General features: G+C 43.7%; 1 protein-coding gene across 9 annotated transcripts in view; it reads left to right on the forward strand.

The window, feature by feature from the left end:
• LOC106608144 (myelin transcription factor 1-like protein) overlaps positions 1-19,361 on the forward strand; it is a 355,994-nt gene that overhangs the window by 199,937 nt on the left and 136,696 nt on the right. For 7 of the 9 annotated variants that reach the window (XM_082977020.1, XM_082977024.1, XM_082977022.1 and 4 more), the window contains exons 6-7: positions 11,885-12,402; positions 13,402-14,571. In XM_082977020.1, coding sequence (XP_082833146.1) covers positions 11,885-12,402; positions 13,402-14,571 — 1,688 coding nt within the window. The remainder of the gene's footprint in view (positions 1-11,884; positions 12,403-13,401; positions 14,572-19,361) is intronic. The other 2 variants (XM_082977023.1, XM_082977027.1) reach the window with 1 other exon arrangement.

Raw genomic sequence — 19,361 nt, forward strand, 5'->3', positions numbered from 1 at the left:
CTTGACCTTGATGTGTGTAACGTTACAATTGACCTTGATGCAGTTTGTAACTCTATAGGGAGTCAAAAATTTGCAACAAAAAAAATCCTATCAGTTAATCAAAAACCTACATTAACCTATGATTTACCAAAGATTACACATCTAATCAAGGTGTAAATTAAAGCCAGTTTTAGTGACAGTGTTACATGTTGACATTGGTACATAGAGTAATGAATTGCACAATATTAATATCTTTGACATATCTTTCTGATTTGAGTAATCATTTTAATACTGTTTATTCCATCGCCCATCATTGTGAGAACATACAGAAATCAAAAGTCTAAAGATTTGGACTAAAAGTGAAATCCTTTCTCAGTAAATCCACTGGTTGGTAATGAGGTCTATTGTGAGCAGCTTTGTTGCTGGTGTGACTGCCATGTCTAGAGCTGGCACTCAGTAATTGCCTAGGCTTTGTACAGATGAGGTTGAGTGCAATCTCTCACTCCCTATCACTCCATCCATCCATCCCCCTCTCTCTCTCTGCCTTCATCCCTCCTGTTTCTCACACTGACTCTCTCTCTTTCTCTCTCTCACTCTCTCTCCCACACGAGTAAATTTCCTCTCTCTCTCTCTCTCTCCCTCTCTCCCTCTCTCCCTCTCTCCCGCTCTCCCTCCCTCCCTCCCTCCCACCCTCCCACCCTCTGGCTGATGTATGATTCATATGGACTGAGCCTGCAGGCAGGTATAATTCAGGTCCTGACAGGTAACACTCACTAAAAGGCTGGGAATGGAGCCAAGAGCTGGTGGCAGGCAGCGAGGAGAGGGCTAGAGTGCCGCAGGCTGGAGAGAGAGGATATAGAGGGAGAAAGAGGAGAGAGAGGGGGAGAGAGAGAGGAGAGAGAGGAGGAGAGAGGAGAGAGAGAGGAGAGAGAGTAGTGAGTAGAGAAAGGAGAGAGAGGAGACCCTGGCAGGGCAGACAGAGCCACTCCACACACACCTAGTATTTGTGTTGTCTTTGTGAGCGTGATACAGCAGGGTTTAATTTGTGTTTTCTTTGTGAGAGCTATACAGCAGGGTTTAATTTGTGTTGTCTTTGTGAGCGCTATACAGCAGGGTTTAATTTGTGTTGTCTTTGTGAGCGCGATACAGCAGGGTTTAATTTGTGTTGTCTTTGTGAGCGCGATACAGCAGGGTTTAATTTGTGTTTTCTTTGTGAGAGCTATACAGCAGGGTTTAATTTGTGTTGTCTTTGTGAGAGCTATACAGCAGGGTTTAATTTGTGTTGTCTTTGTGAGCGCGATACAGCAGGGTTTAATTTGTGTTGTCTTTGTGAGAGCTATACAGCAGGGTTTAATTTGTGTTTTCTTTGTGAGAGCTATACAGCAGGGTTTAATTTGTGTTGTCTCTGTGAGAGCTATACAGCAGGGTTTAATTTGTGTTGTCTCTGTGAGAGCTATACAGCAGGGTTTAATTTGTGTTGTCTCTGTGAGAGCTATACAGCAGGGTTTAATTTGTGTTGTCTTTGTGAGAGCTATACAGCAGGGTTTTTATTTGTGTTGTCTTTGTGAGAGCTATACAGCAGGGTTTAATTTGTGTTGTCTTTGTGAGAGCTATACAGCAGGGTATAATTTGTGTTGTCTTTGTGAGAGCTATACAGCAGGGTTTAATTTGTGTTGTCTTTGTGAGAGCTATACAGCAGGGTTTAATTTGTGTTGCCTTTGTGAGCGCTATACAGCAGGGTTTCATTTGTGTTGTCTTTGTGAGAGCTATACAGCAGGGTTTAATTTGTGTTGTCTTTGTGAGAGCTATACAGCAGGGTTTAATTTGTGTTGTCTTTGTGAGAGCCATACAGCAGGGTTTAATTTGTGTTGTCTTTGTGAGAGCTATACAGCAGGGTTTTTATTTGTGTTGTCTTTGTGAGAGCTATACAGCAGGGTTTAATTTGTGTTGTCTTTGTGAGAGCTATACAGCAGGGTTTAATTTGTGTTGTCTTTGTGAGAGCTATACAGCAGGGTTTAATTTGTGTTGTCTCTGTGAGAGCTATACAGCAGGGTTTAATTTGTGTTATCTTTGTGAGAGCTATACAGCAGGGTTTAATTTGTGTTGTCTTTGTGAGCGCTATACAGCAGGGTTTAATTTGTGTTGTCTTTGTGAGAGCTATACAGCAGGGTTTAATTTGTGTTGTCTTTGTGAGCGCTATACAGCAGGGTTTAATTGCATCCAAGCTGTTGTCTTTTCTCACTTAGAGATCAGAGTCTCAGGGTCGGCGTATATTGGGCTGATTTACAACGATACAATGAATTCTGTATAAAGAAAAAAAACATTATACAGCCTGGATACAGCCCTTAGTAGTGATACATTATATTGGCCATACACCACAAATCCCTGAGGTGCCTTATTGCTATTATTAACCGGTTAAAACATAAATAGAACAGTGAACAAGTAGTTTTGTGTCATACCCATGGTATATTGTCTGATATACACAAGGCTGGAATGCTGTTTCAGCCAATCACCATCCAGGACCCAAAGTACCCGGTTTATAATCGGTGTTATAAACCGGGTGGTTTGAGCCCTGAAAACTGATTGGCTGAAAGCAGTGGTATATCACGTGTATGGCAAAAAATATTATTTTTACTGGTCTAATTTGGTTGGTAACCAGTTTATAATAGCAATAAGGCAACTCAGGGTTTTGTGGTATATGGCCAATATACCACGGCTAAGGGCAGTATCCAGGTTCTGCGCTTTGCGTCTCGCCTACGAACAGCCCTTAGGCGTTGTATATTGGCCATACACCACACCTCCTAGGGCCTTATTGTTTAAATATAAAGGAATTGTATTGTTGTTTATCTTACCAACAGACGCCATTTTGTCCTCCACTCTCTCCATCTTCCTCCCTCTTTCTTTTCTCTCTCTCGTTCCATGGAGCTTTTTAGCATGTCTGTAAGGCTGTCTGATGGTTCGACTGCTATGAATCCTGTCTTGAGATATGTGGTGCATTCGAAAAGTATTCAGACCCCTCCTTCACATTTTCCACATTTATTCTCTAATGGATGAAATTATTTTTTTTCTCTTATCAATCTACACACAGTACCCCATACTGACAAAGCAAAAACAGTTCTTTAGAAATGTGTGCAAATCTATTAAATACAAAAAACTGAAATACCTTATTTACTTAAGTATTCAGACCCTTTGCTATGAGACTCGAAATTGAGCTCAGGTTCATCCTGTTTCCATTGATCATCCTTGAGATGTTTCTACAACTTGATTGAAGTCCACCTGTGGTAAATTCAATTATTTGGACATGATTTGGAAAGGCACATACCTGTCTATATAAGGTCCCACAGTTGACAGTGCATGTCAGAGCAAAAACCAAGGCATGAGATCGAATGAATTGTCTGTAGAGCTCAGAGACAGGTGTCTGCAGCATTGAAGGCCCCCGATAACACATTCTTAAATGGAAGAAGTTTGGAACCACCAAGACTCTTCCTAGAGTGGGCCGCCTGGCCAAACGGAGCAATCGGGGGAGATGGTCACTCTGACAGAGCTCCAGAGTTCCTCTGTGGAGATGGGAGAACCTTCCAGAAGGACAACCTTCTCTGCAGCACTCCACCAAGCAGGCCTTTATGGTGGAGTGGCCAGACAGAAGCCACTCCTCAGTAAAATGCACAATAGCCCGCTTGGAGTTTGCCAAAAGGCACTGTAAGAACTCTCAGACCATGATAAACAAGATTCTCTGGTCTGATGAAACCAAGATTGAACTCTTTGGCCTGAATGCCAAGCGTCAAGTCTGGAGGAAACCAGGCACCGCTCATCACCTGGCCAATACTCTCCGTATGGTGAAGCACGGTGGTGGCAGCATCATGCTGTGGGGATGTTTTTCAGCAGCAGGGAGTGGAAGACTGGATCGTCAGGATCGAGGGAAAGATGAACGGAGCAAAGTACAGAGAGATCCTTGATGAAAACCTGCTCCAGAGCGCTCAGGACCTTAGACTGGGGCGAAGGTTCACCTTCCAACAGGACAACGACCTTGAGCACACAGCCAAGACAACGCCAGAGTGGCTTCGGGACAAGTCTCTGAATGACGCAGCCAGAGCACAGACTTGAACTGGATCTCTCTGGAGAGACCTGAAAATAGATGTGCAGCAACACTCCCCATCCAACCTGACAGAGCTTGAGAGGATCTACAGAGAAGAATGGGAGAAACTCCCCAAATACAGGTGTGCCAAGATTGTAGCGTCATACCCAAGAAGAGTCAAGGCTGTAATCGCTGCCAAAGGTGCTTCAACAAAGTACTGAGTAAAGGGTCTAAATACTTATGTAAATGTGATATTTCAGTTTTTTTGTATCTATACATTTGCAAAAAAATCTTTTATTATAGGGTTTGTGTGTTAATTGATGGGGGGGGGGGACTATTTAGTACATTTTAGAATAAGTCTGTAACGTAACAAAATGTGTAAAAAATGAAGGGGTGTGAATACTTTCCAAATGCAGTGTATTTAGTGAGTATATAAAACATGAAGAACACTTGTTCTTTACATAACATAGACTGACCAGGTGAATCCAGGTGAAAGATATGATCCCTTATTCATGTCACTTGTTAAATACACTACAATCACTGTAGATGAAGTGGAGGAGACAGGTTAAAGAAGGATTTTTAAGCCTTGAAACAATTGAGACATGGATTGTGTATGTGTGCCATTCAGAGGGTGAATGAGCAAGACATTTGAATCGGGTATGGTAGGTGCTAGGTACACTGGTTTGTGTCAAGAACTGCAACGCAGCTGGGTTTTTCACCCACAACAGTTTCCTGTGTGGATCAAGAATGGTCCACCACCCAAAGGACATCCAGCCAACTTGACACAACTTTGGGAAGCATTTGGGATGCTTTTGACTCCAAAAAAAGGGGGGGGGGGGGGGGGGGGGCAGCTCAATATTAGGAAGGTGTTCTTAGTGTTTGGTGTACTCAGTGTATCTACTCAGTGTATATATTTGTCAATATGGTAATATAATGGTATAAGGGTTTGTTTGTAGACTGTTTCTGTTGATGATTTTACCCATAACTGTTTTCAACTGTAAATCTCATACAGATGTCTTTTTATAATTTATGGACTTTAAACTGTCTCTTTAACCACCTGTGTCTGTGTCACACAACACTATGACTTGAGATTGTCTTCCCTCCACCTCCTTCGCTGCTAAAAATTCAAAGATGACATTTACACCTGTCGCAGGTATGTGTGTGTATTTTGGACTTTGTAGGTCAGAAGTGTGTGTGTGTGTGTGTGTGTGTGTGTGTGTGTGTGTGTGTGTGTGTGTGTGTGTGTGTGTGTGTGTGTGTGTGTGTGTGTGTGTGTGTGTGTGTGTGTGTGTGTGTGTGTGTGTGTGTGTGTGTGTGTGTGTGTGTGTGTGTGTGTGTGTGTGTGTGTGTGTGTGTGAGGGCTTTAGTCCATAAGATCTGTGATAGGTTTTGTGGGGTGGCTGATGATGAAGATTGCAGTACATTGGTCTGATAGATGTTCTTGTTTAGACACGTCTGAAGACCTAAGCTGAGGAGGATTGATTCATCCTGACTCGTGATTTTACTAGTACTTCCTGGAGCTTTGACTCTAAGCCTCACCATTGCAGCATCGGAAATGTAGTTGAAATGTATTTAATGAATGGATCTTCTTCTTATCTGTCCATATATTCAACATAGTAAATACATAATACAAAACATATTATTCAAATCAAATACTTAGACCAATCAAGCATGGTTGTCAGATAATCTTATTGCTGAAATTCCATAATTGTAGTCTTCAGGAATTTTTGTCAATTTCGGTGATTAATATTATATGACTGCAGCCTGTTGGTTGCGGTCTGTACATGTCAGATAAGCTCCATCATAGAATGTGGTCTTCTATAGACAGGGATTGTGTGCTGCCTGTGCAGGAGGGAGGAACAGAGGGCGCCTGCGCTGCGGTGTGATAGACAGACGGAGCCCTCCAGAATACAGAATACCAGCTCTGCTTTTGTTATGCTTTTGGGGAGGAAGAGAGGGAGGGAGGGGGAGACAGGGAGGGAGAAGGGGAGAGAGGGGTTATGTCTGTCAGACAGAATTGCTGCTCTCACTCTGTCTCTCCCTCTATCTCTTCTTCTCTTTCTCTCGCACTGTCTGTCTGCTTGGATGGCAAATCCAACTCCTGAGGGGGAGATCACCATAGCGACAGTGCTGTGCTATGCATGCCTGTGGATGCTGCTGCAGTATAGGCACAGAGAGCAGGGCGCTCCTATGGAAACTCATATACGGCAAGCCCGCTGTCGTCGTCATGGCAACGAGCAGCTAGTGCACAGTGTTAATGATGGGATGGATACAGCCGGAAAATGCCTTTTGTAGCCCAACCAATTAAAAGTTGGATGTCTTGCTTTATCCCAATTCCCGCAAGGGCAAAAATGCATAAATTGTTTCACTAAGTGAGACTAACGATTTATAAGACATCAGTCCCTTAGAATTGTTTTTATTGTTTGTTAGGCAGAGGTCGCTGTATTTTTATTACTTTGACTGAGCTGGATTTGACATGCCTCGAAAAAGGCTACTTTGATGACAGTAGATCTAGAAAAGGTTAAGGTTCCAAATGGTTGTGTTCTAAAAAGGTTCTAGCCTCAACAGTTTTCTATAGGCATTAGCTAGAGGAGTTAACCAGAGGATATGTTCTAAAGGACATTTCTCTGAGGGAAGTCATTATTATTTCCACAGCATATACTTCTCTTATACCCACCCTCTCTTTCTCTCTCTCTCTCTCTCTCTCTCTGTCTTTCTAAATGTAATTTCAATTCAATTTCAACTGAAGGGTCTTTATTGGCATGGGAAACATATGTTTACACTGGCAAAGCAAGTGAAATAGAAAATAAACAAAAGTGAAATAAACAATAAAAAATGTACAGTAAACATTACACTCAAAAAAGGTGTCTCTATGTCTATATACAGTGTTGTAATGATGTGCAAATGTAAAAAAGGAAAATAAATAAACATAAATATAGGTTGTATTTACAATGGTGTTTGGTCTTCACTGATTGCCCTTTTCTTGTGGCAACAGGTCAAACATCTTTCTGCTGTGATGGCACACTGTGGTATTTCACCCAAAAGATATGGGAGTTTATCAAAATTAGATTTGTTTCCGAATTCTTTGTGGGTCTGTGTAATCTGAGGGAAATAACTGTCTCAAATATGGTCACATTTTGCAGGAGGTTAGGAAGTGCAGATCAGGTTCCACCTCATCATGTGGGCAGGTGTTTTCTCTTGAGAGCCAGGTCTGCCTTCGGCGGCCTTTCTCAATAGCAAGGCTATGCTCACTGAGTCTGTACATAGTTAAAGATTTCCTTAATTTTGGGTCAGTCACAGTGTTCAGGTATTCTGCCACTGTGTACTCTCTGTTTAGGGCCAAATAGCATTCTAGTTTGCTCTGTTTTTTTGTTAATTCTTTCCAATGTGTCAAGTAATTATCTTTTTGTTTTCTTATGATTTATTTGTCTATTTGTGTTGCTGTCCTGGTGCTCTGTGAGGTCTGTTTGTGAACAGAGCCCAAGGATCAGCTTGCCTAGGGGCAGTGGTGTAAAAAGCTCCCAATTGTCATACTTGAGTAATTACAGCACAATCCTTCTCCAAATTGTCTGCAGTGTTCCCTAATAGAAAATGACTCAAGTAAAAGTGAAAGTCACCCAGTAAAATATTACTTGAGTAAACATATAAAAGTATTTGGTTTTAAATATACCTAAGTATCAAAAGTAAATGTAATTTTTAAAATTTACTCAAGTATCAAAAGTAAAAGTATAAATCATTTCAAATTCCTCATTTTAAGAAAACCAGTCGGCACCGTTTTCTGATTTGTATTTAGTTATGGAGAGTCAGGGGCACGCTCCAATACAGACATATTTACAAACAAAGCCTTTGTGTTTTGTGACTCTGCCAGACCAGAGGCAGTAGGAACGACCAGAGATGTTCTCTGTTTAGTGACTCTGCCAGACCAGAGGCAGTAGGGACGACCAGGGATGTTCTCTGTTTAGTGACTCTGCCAGATCAGAGGCAGTAGGGACGACCAGGGATGTTCTCTGTTTAGTGACTCTGCCAGACCAGAGGCAGTAGGGACGACCAGGGATGTTCTCTGTTTAGTGACTCTGCCAGATCAGAGGCAGTAGGGACGACCAGGGATGTTCTATGTTTAGTGACTCTGCCAGACCAGAGGCAGTAGGGACGACCAGGGATGTTCTCCTGATGTGTGAATTTGTGCGTGAATTTGACCATTATCCTGTCCTGCTAAGCACTCAAAGTGTAACGAGTAATTTTGGCTGTCAATGAAAACGCATGGAGAAAAACGTACATTATTTTCTTTAGGAATGTAGTGAAGTAAAAGTAAAATTGGAAAAAAATTAAATAGTGAAGTAAAGTACAGACACCCCAAAAACTACTTAAGTAGTACTTTAAAGTATTTTTACTTAATTTACACCACTGCTTAGGGGGCTCTTCTCCAGGTTCATCTCTCTGTAGGTGATGGCTTTGTGTTGGAAGGTTTGGGAATCGCTTCCTTTTATGTGGTTGTAGAATTTAACAGCTCTTTTCTGGATTTTGATTATTTGTGTGTATCAGCATAATTCTGCTCTGCATGCATTATTTGGTGTTTTACACGGAGGATGTTTTTGCAGAATTCTGCATGCAGTCTCTGTCTGTCTGTCTGTCTGTCTGTCTGTCTGTCTGTCTGTCTGTCTGTCTGTCTGTCTGTCTGTCTGTCTGTCTGTCTGTCTGTCTGTCTGTCTGTCTGTCTGTCTGTCTGTCTGTCTGTCTGTCTGTCTGTCTGTCTGTCTGTCTGTCTGTCTGTCTCTCTCTCTCTCTCTCTCTCTCTCTCTCTCTCTCTCTCTCTCTCTCTCTCTCTCTCTCTCTCTCTCTCTCTCTCTCTCTCTCTCTCTCTCTCTCTCCACATAATTACAGCACAATCCTTCTCCAAATTGTCTGCAGTGTTCCCTTATTCATATGTGGCTTAATTACCTGTGGAATTTTAATTGGTGTGGCCTGCCTGTGGGAGACGTTGAGGTGTCCAAGGTCATACTGAGTGGAGCAGGCACACACACACACACTGAGACAGTCAACAGTCCACAGTTTGCACCCGCAAGCTATCTGCCTGACAGCTGTAGGATAAAAGGAAGAGAAGAAGAGAGAGAAGACACCAGGGCAAAATAAAGAAATGTCAGATGTATGCAAAGGAAAATGGATTCTTCTCTGATCACCGCCTGTACTCTCCCTGAAAATGTATATTTTTGTTGTTATTCTCTAGTCTGTGTAGCTGAATCAAATAAAATCAAATTTTATTAGTCACATGAGGCGAATACAACAGGTGTAGACCTTACAGTGAAATGCTTACTTATGAGCCCCTAACCAACAGTGCAGTTTAAAAAAAATACGGATAAGAATAAGAGATAAAAGTAACAAGTAATTAAAGAGGAGCAGTGAAAATTAACAATATATACAGGGGGGTGCCGGTACAGAGTCAATGTGCAGGTGCACCTGTTAGTTGAGCTAGTATGTACATGTAGGTAGAGTTAGGAAATTGATCACCCAGTTGCGCGTGATATGTTGTATATGGAGCAGTTCTGTGTGTGTGTGTGTGTGTGTGTGTGTGTGTACCCTAATCGTTATGTATAATTCCAAATGGAGTAAAAATAGAGAGGCCCATTAGCTGGCAACGTGTCCTTGTTGTGCCGGTTGCCGGTGGTCCTTCAGTCTAACTGAGACAGTAGATTTGCACACATTAGGGCAGGCTAGGCCGGATCCATTGGCTGAGTGGGAGGGGGGATAAACCACAGTAAATAGAGTAGAAATGTGGGCCATTTTACAGCCCAATGACTCCTAACCAAGCATGTGAGCATTGGTGTAAAATTAAGTAAAAATACTTGAAAGTACTACTTAAGTCATTTTTTAGGTATATGTACTTTACTATATTTTTGACAAGTTTTACTTTTACTTCCCTACATTCCTAAAGAAAATATTGTACTTTTTACTCATTTCCCCTGACACCCAAAGGTACTCATTACATATCAAATGCTCAGGCAGGACAGCAATGTGGTCCAATTTACGCACCTATCAATAAAACGTGTTGTCATCCCTACTGCCTCTGATTTGGCGGACTCACTAAATACAAATACTGCATTTGTAAATTATGTCTGAGTTTTGGAGTGTGCCCCTGTGGAATCCACACTGAATATCCCTCTGTTTCACTTTTGTTTCACTTCAACAATGGTGAAACTGGCAGAGCAATGTTGAGTGTGGAATCCAGGCTACTACTACTATTGAACATCCACACAAAGAACTGTAGCATCTCATCACTGTCTACTCTAGTCTCATTGATAAAGAACAGCAACCTTCAACTCTTCCTTCCAAACTATAAATAAGCCCTTAGATATGGAAATAAAGTAATTGATTTCCTGACATCCACATTAACTTAGGGTTATGCGTCCCGCTAGCGGGACACCGGCTGCCCACATCCGGTGAAATTGGAGGGCGCAATTCAAATAAATAATCGTGATATTAAACATTCATGAACGTACAAGTATCTTATATCATTTAAAAGCTTACATTCTTGTTAATCTAACTGCGTTGTCTGATTTACAATGGGCTTTACAGTGAAAGCATACCTTGCGATGGTCTGAGGACAGCGCCCCATATCAACATATTTTTCAACCAGCACAGTCTTCACAAAATCACAAATAGCGACTAAATAAATCACTTACTTTTGAAGATCTTCCTCTGTTTGCAATCCCAACATGAATTTTAGTTGGTGCCATCGATTTCAGTAATCCACTCGTTCAACATGCAGACAAAGGAGTCCAAATAGCTAACGCTGAACTTCGTCCAAACAAGTCAAACGACGTTTCTATTTAATCCTGATGTACTCTAAAATGTAAATAAACTGTAATAATTCATACGGAAAGTAGTATGTTCAATAGGAAAGCAAAATTAGTAAGTGCGCTCCCTCTCCCTTCTGCACCGAAAGACTGATATTGTTCCGGTGCTCTCTTCACCGAAACTCCAAATTCTTGCTTGTTTTTCAAAAAACAAGCCTGAAATCTTGAATAAAGACTGTTGACATCTAGTGGAAGCCATAGGAATTGCATTCTGGGTGACGGAATTACATAGGAACAATAGGTTTCCATTATAAGAGCCTGGGACCTCAAAAACAATAAAAAATTCCGGTTGGTTTTTCTTCGGATTTTCGCCTGCCATATCTATTCTGTTTTAGTCTCAGGCATTATTTTAACAGTTTTAGAAACGTCAAAGTGTTTTCTATCCAATGCTACCAATTATGCATATCCTGGCTTCTGGGCCTGAGTAACAGGCAGTTTACTTTGGGCACGTCAGTCAGGCGGAAATTCAGGAAACTAGACCCTATCCCAGAGAGGTTTAAAAACCATGCATAATTTCACTCACTGTTTTTGAGCAATTAAATGGAAATCTCTCAACAGCTAATGATTATTATGGGAATGTAATTGAGGGCTGGTTGTGTAATTGAGGGCTGGTTGAATAAGCATTGGTTTTACATTTTGGAGGCCGAGTCTTTTAAACGATGTCTGCTGGGTTTTCGAAATGCAGTGGCTTTTGGGAATGTAATTGAAGTAGAGAATGCATTTTCCTGTATGTATGTACAATTGGTTAGAAAATAAACATTTCAATTCTTGTTTAGTTGACATTATGCAATGATTGACGTCCTCTCTGAGCCTGTTGGACTGCATTATGAATCCTCCAGATTTTAACTGATATAGAAGTCATTAACATTGTGCCAGATTGGCTATATCTGGCTATAACACGGTATCTCTAGAGATACAGAACCCTTATCTCATTAAGGCCATTGAACAAATCTCTACTCCTCTCATGTCTTGTATTTAGTGTCTATGGTTGCCCCCTGGCCAAAAAGAGGAAGACCCAGGAGAAACAGCCTCTGGAGCCTGCCCCCAAGAGGAGGCCCTTCTTAACCCCTCCCGACCCAGAGGAGGACACTGTTGCCATCTTCCCCTGCTATGAACCTGAACCCATGGATGAGAGGGAGGAGAAGGAGCAGGGGGAGTTAGAGGGGGAGATCCAGGAGGAAGGGGAAGAGGAGGAAGGGGAGGGAGAGGAAGAGGGAGATGAGATGGAGGAGGAGGAAGGATTTTCGGAGGATAACGAGGAGCAAGGCGATGAGGAAGGGGAAGAGGAGGAAGAGGAGGAAGAGGTGGAGAGGGAGAGAGATGTAGTAGGGCCAGTAGAGGTAGAACAGGTGGAGGATGGGATAGAGGAAGACGAGGAAGCAGAGGATGGGGATGATGAAGAGCAAGAGGAAGAGGAGGAGCAAGAGGAAGAGGAGGATGAGGGCGATGAAGATGAACATGAGGAAGAAGAGGAGGAAGAAGTGCACCATGAGCCAGGTGAGCGCATTTTTCCAATGTTTCTGGGGAAATAAGAGGGGGTGATAGAGTTGGGTGGAGCTGGGAGTTATTTGCTGGACTAATAAGCTGCCACTAGAAATGAGGTCCCTGAATCAAAGATATACTTCTAATCAAAGTGATGCACCTTTGATGTGGCCAGTGAGAGCCATACCCAATCATGGAGAGACGGAGGCATAATACCTCAGAGAGAATAGAATTGGTGAAAGGGGTCTGTCTGGGCGGAGGGAGAGAGGCATGATGGTCTCTGTGAGCATGTGGCCAGTAAGGTCCTCAGGAGGAGGGGGGTGTAATAAGTGGTTCTCTACCTTCGGTGCACCAGATGCGCCTGTTCTCCCTTCATCGGCACTCCATCTTTCTCTGTCTCCCTCTCTCTCTCTCTTGTCCTCAATCGCCTCTGACAGTGCCTTCAAGAGCTATCGAGAGAGGAGCTCGCCGAGTTATTAACCCCCCCCCATGGAAATGCCTTCTTCGAGGACATTTCGTGCTCCCGAACCGGAACACCTCATACGCCTCTTTCATTCCCTCCCGCGGTCTCATATGCCGCTGTCCCTAAAATCAACACTGAAACGTATTATTACAACCACATTGACTCGTGATCCATGATTAGTTGAAAAGTAAATTTATTTGAATGGATTAATTAAAAGGTATTTGGTTTATTAGTCGTACTAGATACATTGGATTTGACTTTTACAAGTTTTATTTAAAGGATTTTATACTGGCAATGACTGGCCAAATATATGATGTACAACATCAAATTATTAATGCAAACATAATCCATTAAATGTGATGATTAATATCCAAATCATTGTACAGTAAGTAATACATTGAAGGGCTTGATAGTAAAAATCACAGAACTGGGAGATCAAAGGCAGATCAAAATCTAACTAGATGGAATGTTTTTGAAAGATGTTGAATTTCATATTAATATCCCAAAGAATTCAACTCTGATGGTCTTGTTCTTCATCTATCCAACTATAGTAAGGGCTGAAAGGTCTATCCTTCCTTTCATGACCACAGGGAACCGCTACAAAAATAGTGGACAATCAAGGCATCACTCGATAGGACAGAAGGACAACAACAACAACAACAGCGGCCCCGGTCCAAACATCGGCCCTAACGGGGAAGAGTATGAAAACTACGATGAGCTGGTGGCCAAGTCCCTTCTCAACCTGGGGAAGATCGCAGAGGACGCTGCCTACCAGGCCATGACCGAGTCAGAGATGAACAGCAACTCCTCGAACAGCGCCGGCGAGGACGATGATGACGATGAGGAAGAGGGTAGTGAGTGCGGCGGGAGCAGGAAGGGCGAGCTGAGCGTGGACCTGGACAGTGACGTGGTCAGGGAGACAGTGGATTCGCTCAAGCTGTTGGCGCAGGGCCACGGTGCCATGCTGCCTGAAGATGGCTGCCTAGAAGGGGTGGATGACGGCGAGCATCCCAACGGGCGGCCCCACCATCATGGGATCAGGGGTCAGGCTGAGGAGAGCGTGGAGGAGGTGTGTCTCAACAGCCTGGAGTGTCTGAGGAACCAGTGCTTTGACCTGGCCCGCAAGCTAAACGAGACGTCTCCATCTGACCGCCCTGGACACCCGGGCCTGCACCACTACCAGGCGCATCAGAACCACCACCCTCACCAGCCCCACCACCACCTGCTGCACCAAACCGACCACCAGCACCATCAGTCTCAGCACCAGCCCCAGGACCACCACCACTTGCCCAGGTACGAAAGCTGCCAGCAGGGCCAGCAGCCAGACGAGCGTGGGTCCCTGGAGCGCAACTACTCAGACATGGTCAACCTGATGAAGCTGGAGGAGCAGCTGAGCCCGGCCTCAAGGACGGGCTACTCGGCCAGCTGCCACCAGGACGGGGATGAGGACACCACATCGGTGGCCTCGGATCGCTCAGAAGAGGCCTTCGACATGACCAAAGGAAACCTGTCCCTGCTGGAGAAGGCCATTGCTATGGAGTCGGAGCGAGCCAAGGTCATGAGGGACCGCATGGCCTTGGAGGGACATCATGCGGTGGTCCGGAGGGACAATCATCATCACCACCACCGCGGCGAACACAGCCCCCGACAGAGCAGCGGGGCTGAGGAGCGCAAGTCCAGAATGCACCACGACGGGTCAAAGAGAGCATACTACCCTAAAGGTAACCACTTCCTTAAACTCTCAACACTCTCCCCATTCATACAATAGCCAGCTAGTATCTTCACCCTGATGTGTACAGTACTGATGATGCACTCAGTGCCAACAGCATTTTGGTTAATTTATTTTATTTTTATTTCACCTATATTTAACCAGGTAGGCTAGTTGAGAACAAGTTCTCATTTGCAACTGCGACCTGGCCAAGATAAAGCAAAGCAGTTCGACACATACAACAACACAGAGTTACACATGGAATAAACAAACATACAGTCAATAATACAGTAGGAAAAAAAATCTACAGTGCCTTGCGAAAGTATTCGGCCCCCTTGAACTTTTCGACCTTTTGCCACATTTCAGGCTTCAAACATAAAGATATAAAACTGTAATTTTTTGTGAAGAATCAACAACAAGTGGGACACAATCATGAAGTGGAACGAAATTTATTGGATATTTCAAACTTTTTTAACAAATAAAAAACGGAAAAATTGGGCGTGCAAAATTATTCAGCCCCTTTACTTTCAGTGCAGCAAACTCTCTCCAGAAGTTCAGTGAGGATCTCTGAATGATCCAATGTTGACCTAAATGACTAATGATGATAAATAGAATGCACCTGTGTGTAATCAAGTCTCCGTATAAATGCACCTGCTCTGTGATAGTCTCAGAGGTCCGTTTAAAGCGCAGAGAGCATCATGAAGAACAAGGAACACACCAGGCAGGTCCGAGATACTGTTGTGGAGAAGTTTAAAGCCGGATTTGGATACAAAAAGATTTCCCAAGCTTTAAACATCCCAAGGAGCACTGTGCAAGCGATAATATTGAAATGGAAGGAGAATCAGACCACTGCAAATCTACGAAGACCCGGCCGTCCCTCTAAACTTTCAGCTCATACAAGGAGAAGACTGATCAGAGATGCAGCCAAGAAGCCCATGATCACTCTGGATGAACTGCAGAGATCTACAGCTGAGGTGGGAGACTCTGTCCATAGGACAACAATCAGTCGTATACTGCACAAATCTGGCCTTTATGGAAGAGTGGCTAGAAGAAAACCATTTCTTAAAGATATCCATAAAAAGTGTCGTTTAAAGTTTGCCACTAGCCACCTGGGAGACACACCAAACATGTGGAAGAAGGTGCTCTGGTCAGATGAAACCAAAATCGAATTTTGTGGCAACAATGCAAAACGTTATGTTTGGCGTAAAAGCAACACAGCTTATCACCCTGAACACACCATCCCAACTGTCAAACATGGTGGTGGCAGCATCATGGTTTGAGCCTGCATTTCTTCAGCAGGGGCAGGGAAGATGGTTAAAATTGATGGGAAGATGGATGGAGCCAAATACAGGACCATTCTGGAAGAAAACCTAATGGAGTCTGCAAAAGACCTGAGACTGGGACGGAGATTTGTCTTCCAACAAGACAATGATCCAAAACATAAAGCAAAATCTACAATGGAATGGTTCACAAATAAACATATCCAGGTGTTAGAATGGCCAAGTCAAAGTCCAGACCTGAATCCGATTGAGAATCTGTGGAAAGAACTGAAAACTGCTGTTCACAAACGCTCTCCATCCAACCTCACTGAGCTCGAGCTGTTTTGCAAGGAGGAATGGGAAAAGATGTCAGTCTCTCGATGTGCAAAACTGATAGAGACATACCCCAAGCGACTTACAGCTGTAATCACAGCAAAAGGTGGCGCAACAAAGTATTAACTTAAGGGGGCTGAATAATTTTGCAAGGCCAATTTTTCAGTTTTTTATTTGTTAAAAAAGTTTGAAATATCCAATAAATTTCGTTCCACTTCATAATTGTGTCCCACTTGTTGTTGATTCTTCACAAAAAAATTACAGTTTTATATCTTTATGTTTGAAGCCTGAAATGTGGCAAAAGGTCGAAAAGTTCAAGGGGGCCGAATACTTTCGCAAGGCACTGTATATACAGTATGTGCAAATGAGGTAGAATAAGGGAGGTAAAACAATAAATAGGCCATGGTGGCGAAGTAATTACAATATAGCAATTAAACACTGGAATGGGAGATGTGCAGAAGATCAATGTGCAAGTAGAGATACTGGGGTGCAAAGGAGCAAGATAAATAAATAAATGCAGCATGGCGATGAGGTAGTTGGATGGGTTATGTACAGGTGCAGCGATCTGTGAGCTGCTCTGACAGCTGGTGCTTAAAGCTAGTGTAGAGATATGAGTCTCCAGCTTCAGTGATTTTTGCAGTTTGTTCCAGTCATTGGCAGCAGAGAACCTGAAGGAAAGGCGGCCAAAGGAAGAATTGGCTTTGGGGGTGACCAGTGAGATATACGTCCTGGAGCGAGTGCTACGGGTGGGTGCTGCTATGGTGACCAGTGAGCTGAGGTAAGGCGTGGCTTTACGTAGCAGAGACTTGTAGATGACCTGGAGCCAGTGGGTTTGGCGATGAGTATGAAGCGAGGGCCAGCCAACGAGAGCGTACAGGTCGCAGTGGTGGGTAGTATATTGGGCTTTGGTGACAAAACTGTGATAGACTGCATCCAATTTGTTGAGTAGAATGTTGGAGGCTATTTTTTAAATTACATTGCCGAAGTCGAGGATCGGTAGGATGGTCAGTTTAACGAGAGTATGTTTGCAGCATGAGTGAAGGATGCTTTGTTGTTAAATAGGAAGCCGATTCTAGATTTAATTTTGGATTGGAGATGCTTAATGTGAGTCTGGAAGGAGAGTTTACAGTCTAACCAGACACCCAGGTATTTGTAGTTGTCCGCATATTCTAAGTCAGAACCGTCGAGAGTAGTGATGCTGTACGGGCGGGCAGGTGCGGGTAGCGATCGTTAAAGAGCATGCATTTAGTTTTACTTGCATTTAAGAGCAGTTGGAGACCACGGAAGGAGAGTTGTATGGCATTGAAGCTCGTCTGAAGGTTAGTTAACACAGTGTCCAAAGAAGGGCCAGAGGTATACAGAATGGTGTCATCTGCATAGAGGTGGATCAGAGAATCACCAGCAGCAAGAGCGACATCATTGATGTATACAGAGAAGAGAATCGGCCCGAGAATTTAACCCTGTGGCCTCCCCATAGAGACTGCCAGAGGTCCAGACAACAGGCCCTCCAATTTGACACACTGAACTCAGAGAAGTAGTTGGGGAACCAGGCGAGGCAATAATTTGAGAAACCAAGTCTGTTGAGTCTGACGATAAGAATGTGGTGATTGACAGAGTCGAAAGCCTTGGTCAGGTCAATGAATACAGCTGCACAGTAATGTCTCTTATCGATGGCGGTTATGATGTCGTTTAGGACCTTGAGCATGGCTGAGGTGCACCCATGACCAGCTTTGAAACCAGATTGCATAGTGGAGAAGATACGGTGGGATTCGAAATGGGCGGTAATCTGTTTGTTAACTTGGCTTTCGAAGACCTTAGAAAGGCAGGGTAGGATAGATATAGGTCTATAGCAGTTTGGGTCTAGAGTGTCGACCTCTTTGAAGAGGGGGATGACCGCGGCAGCTTTCCAATCTTTGGGAATCTCAGATGATACGAAAGAAAGGTTGAACAGGCTAGTAATAGGGGTTGCAACAATTTCGGCAGATAATTTTAGAAAGAGAGGGTCCAGATTGTCTAGCCCGGCTGATTTGTAGGGGTCCAGATTTTGCAGCTCTTTCAGAAAATCAGCTATCTGGATTTGGGTGAAGGAGAAATGGGGGAGGTCTGGGCGAGTTGCTGGGGGTGGGGGGGGGGCTGTTGATCGGGGTAGGGGTAGCCAGGTGGAAAGCATGGCCAGCCGTAGAAAAATGCTTATTGAAATTCTCAATTATAGTGGATTTATCGGTGGTGACAGTGTTTCCTAGCCTCAGTGCAGCGGGCTGCTGGGAGGAGGTGCTCTTATTTTCCATGGACTTTACAATGTCCCAGAACTTTTCTGAGTTTGTGCTACAGGATGCAAATTTCTGCTAATGTAGAACGCCACAGGATGTGTTTGTGCTGGTCAAGGGCAGTCAGGTCTGGAGAGAACCAAGGGCTATATCTGTTCCTGGTTCTACATTTTTTTAATGGGGCATGCTTATTTAAGATGGTGAGGAAGGCACTTTTAAAGAATAACCAGGCATCCTCTACTGACGGAATGAGGTCAATATCCTTCCACGATACCCGGGCCAGGTTGATTAGAAAGGCCTGCTCGCTGAAATCTTTTAGGGAGCGTTTGACAGTGATGAGGGGTGGTTGTTTGTCCGCAGGCCCATTACGGATGCAGGCAATGAGGCAGTGATCGCTGAGATCTTGGTTGAAAGCAGCAGAGGTGTATTTGGTGGGCAATTTGGTTAGGATGATATCTATGAGGGTGCCCGTGTTTACGGATTTGGGGTTGTACCTGGTGGGTTCATTGATAATTTGTGTGAGATTGAGGGCATCAAGCTTAGATTGTAGGATGGCCGGGGTGTTAAGCATGTCCCAGTTTAGGTCACCTAGCAGCGCGAACTCTGAAGATAGATGGGGGGCAATCAATTCACATATGGTGTCCAGGGCACAGCTGGGGGCAAAATGTGGTCTATAAGCAAGCGGCAACGGTGAGAGACTTGTTTCTGGAAAGGTGGATTTTTAAAAGTAGAAGCTCGAATTGTTTGGGTACAGACCTGGATAGTAAGACAGAACTCTGCAGGCTATCTCTGCAGTAGATTGCAACACCGCCCCCTTTGGCAGTTCTATCTTTTTTGGAAAATGTTATAGTTAGGGATGGAAATTTCAGGGTTTTTGGTGGACTTCCTAAGCCAGGATTCAGACACAGCTAGGACATCCTGGTTGGCGGAGGGTGCTAAAGCAG

This window comes from Salmo salar, chromosome 06 (assembly GCF_965601325.2).
Source record: "Salmo salar chromosome 06, fSalSal1, whole genome shotgun sequence".
Taxonomy (NCBI): domain Eukaryota; kingdom Metazoa; phylum Chordata; class Actinopteri; order Salmoniformes; family Salmonidae; genus Salmo; species Salmo salar.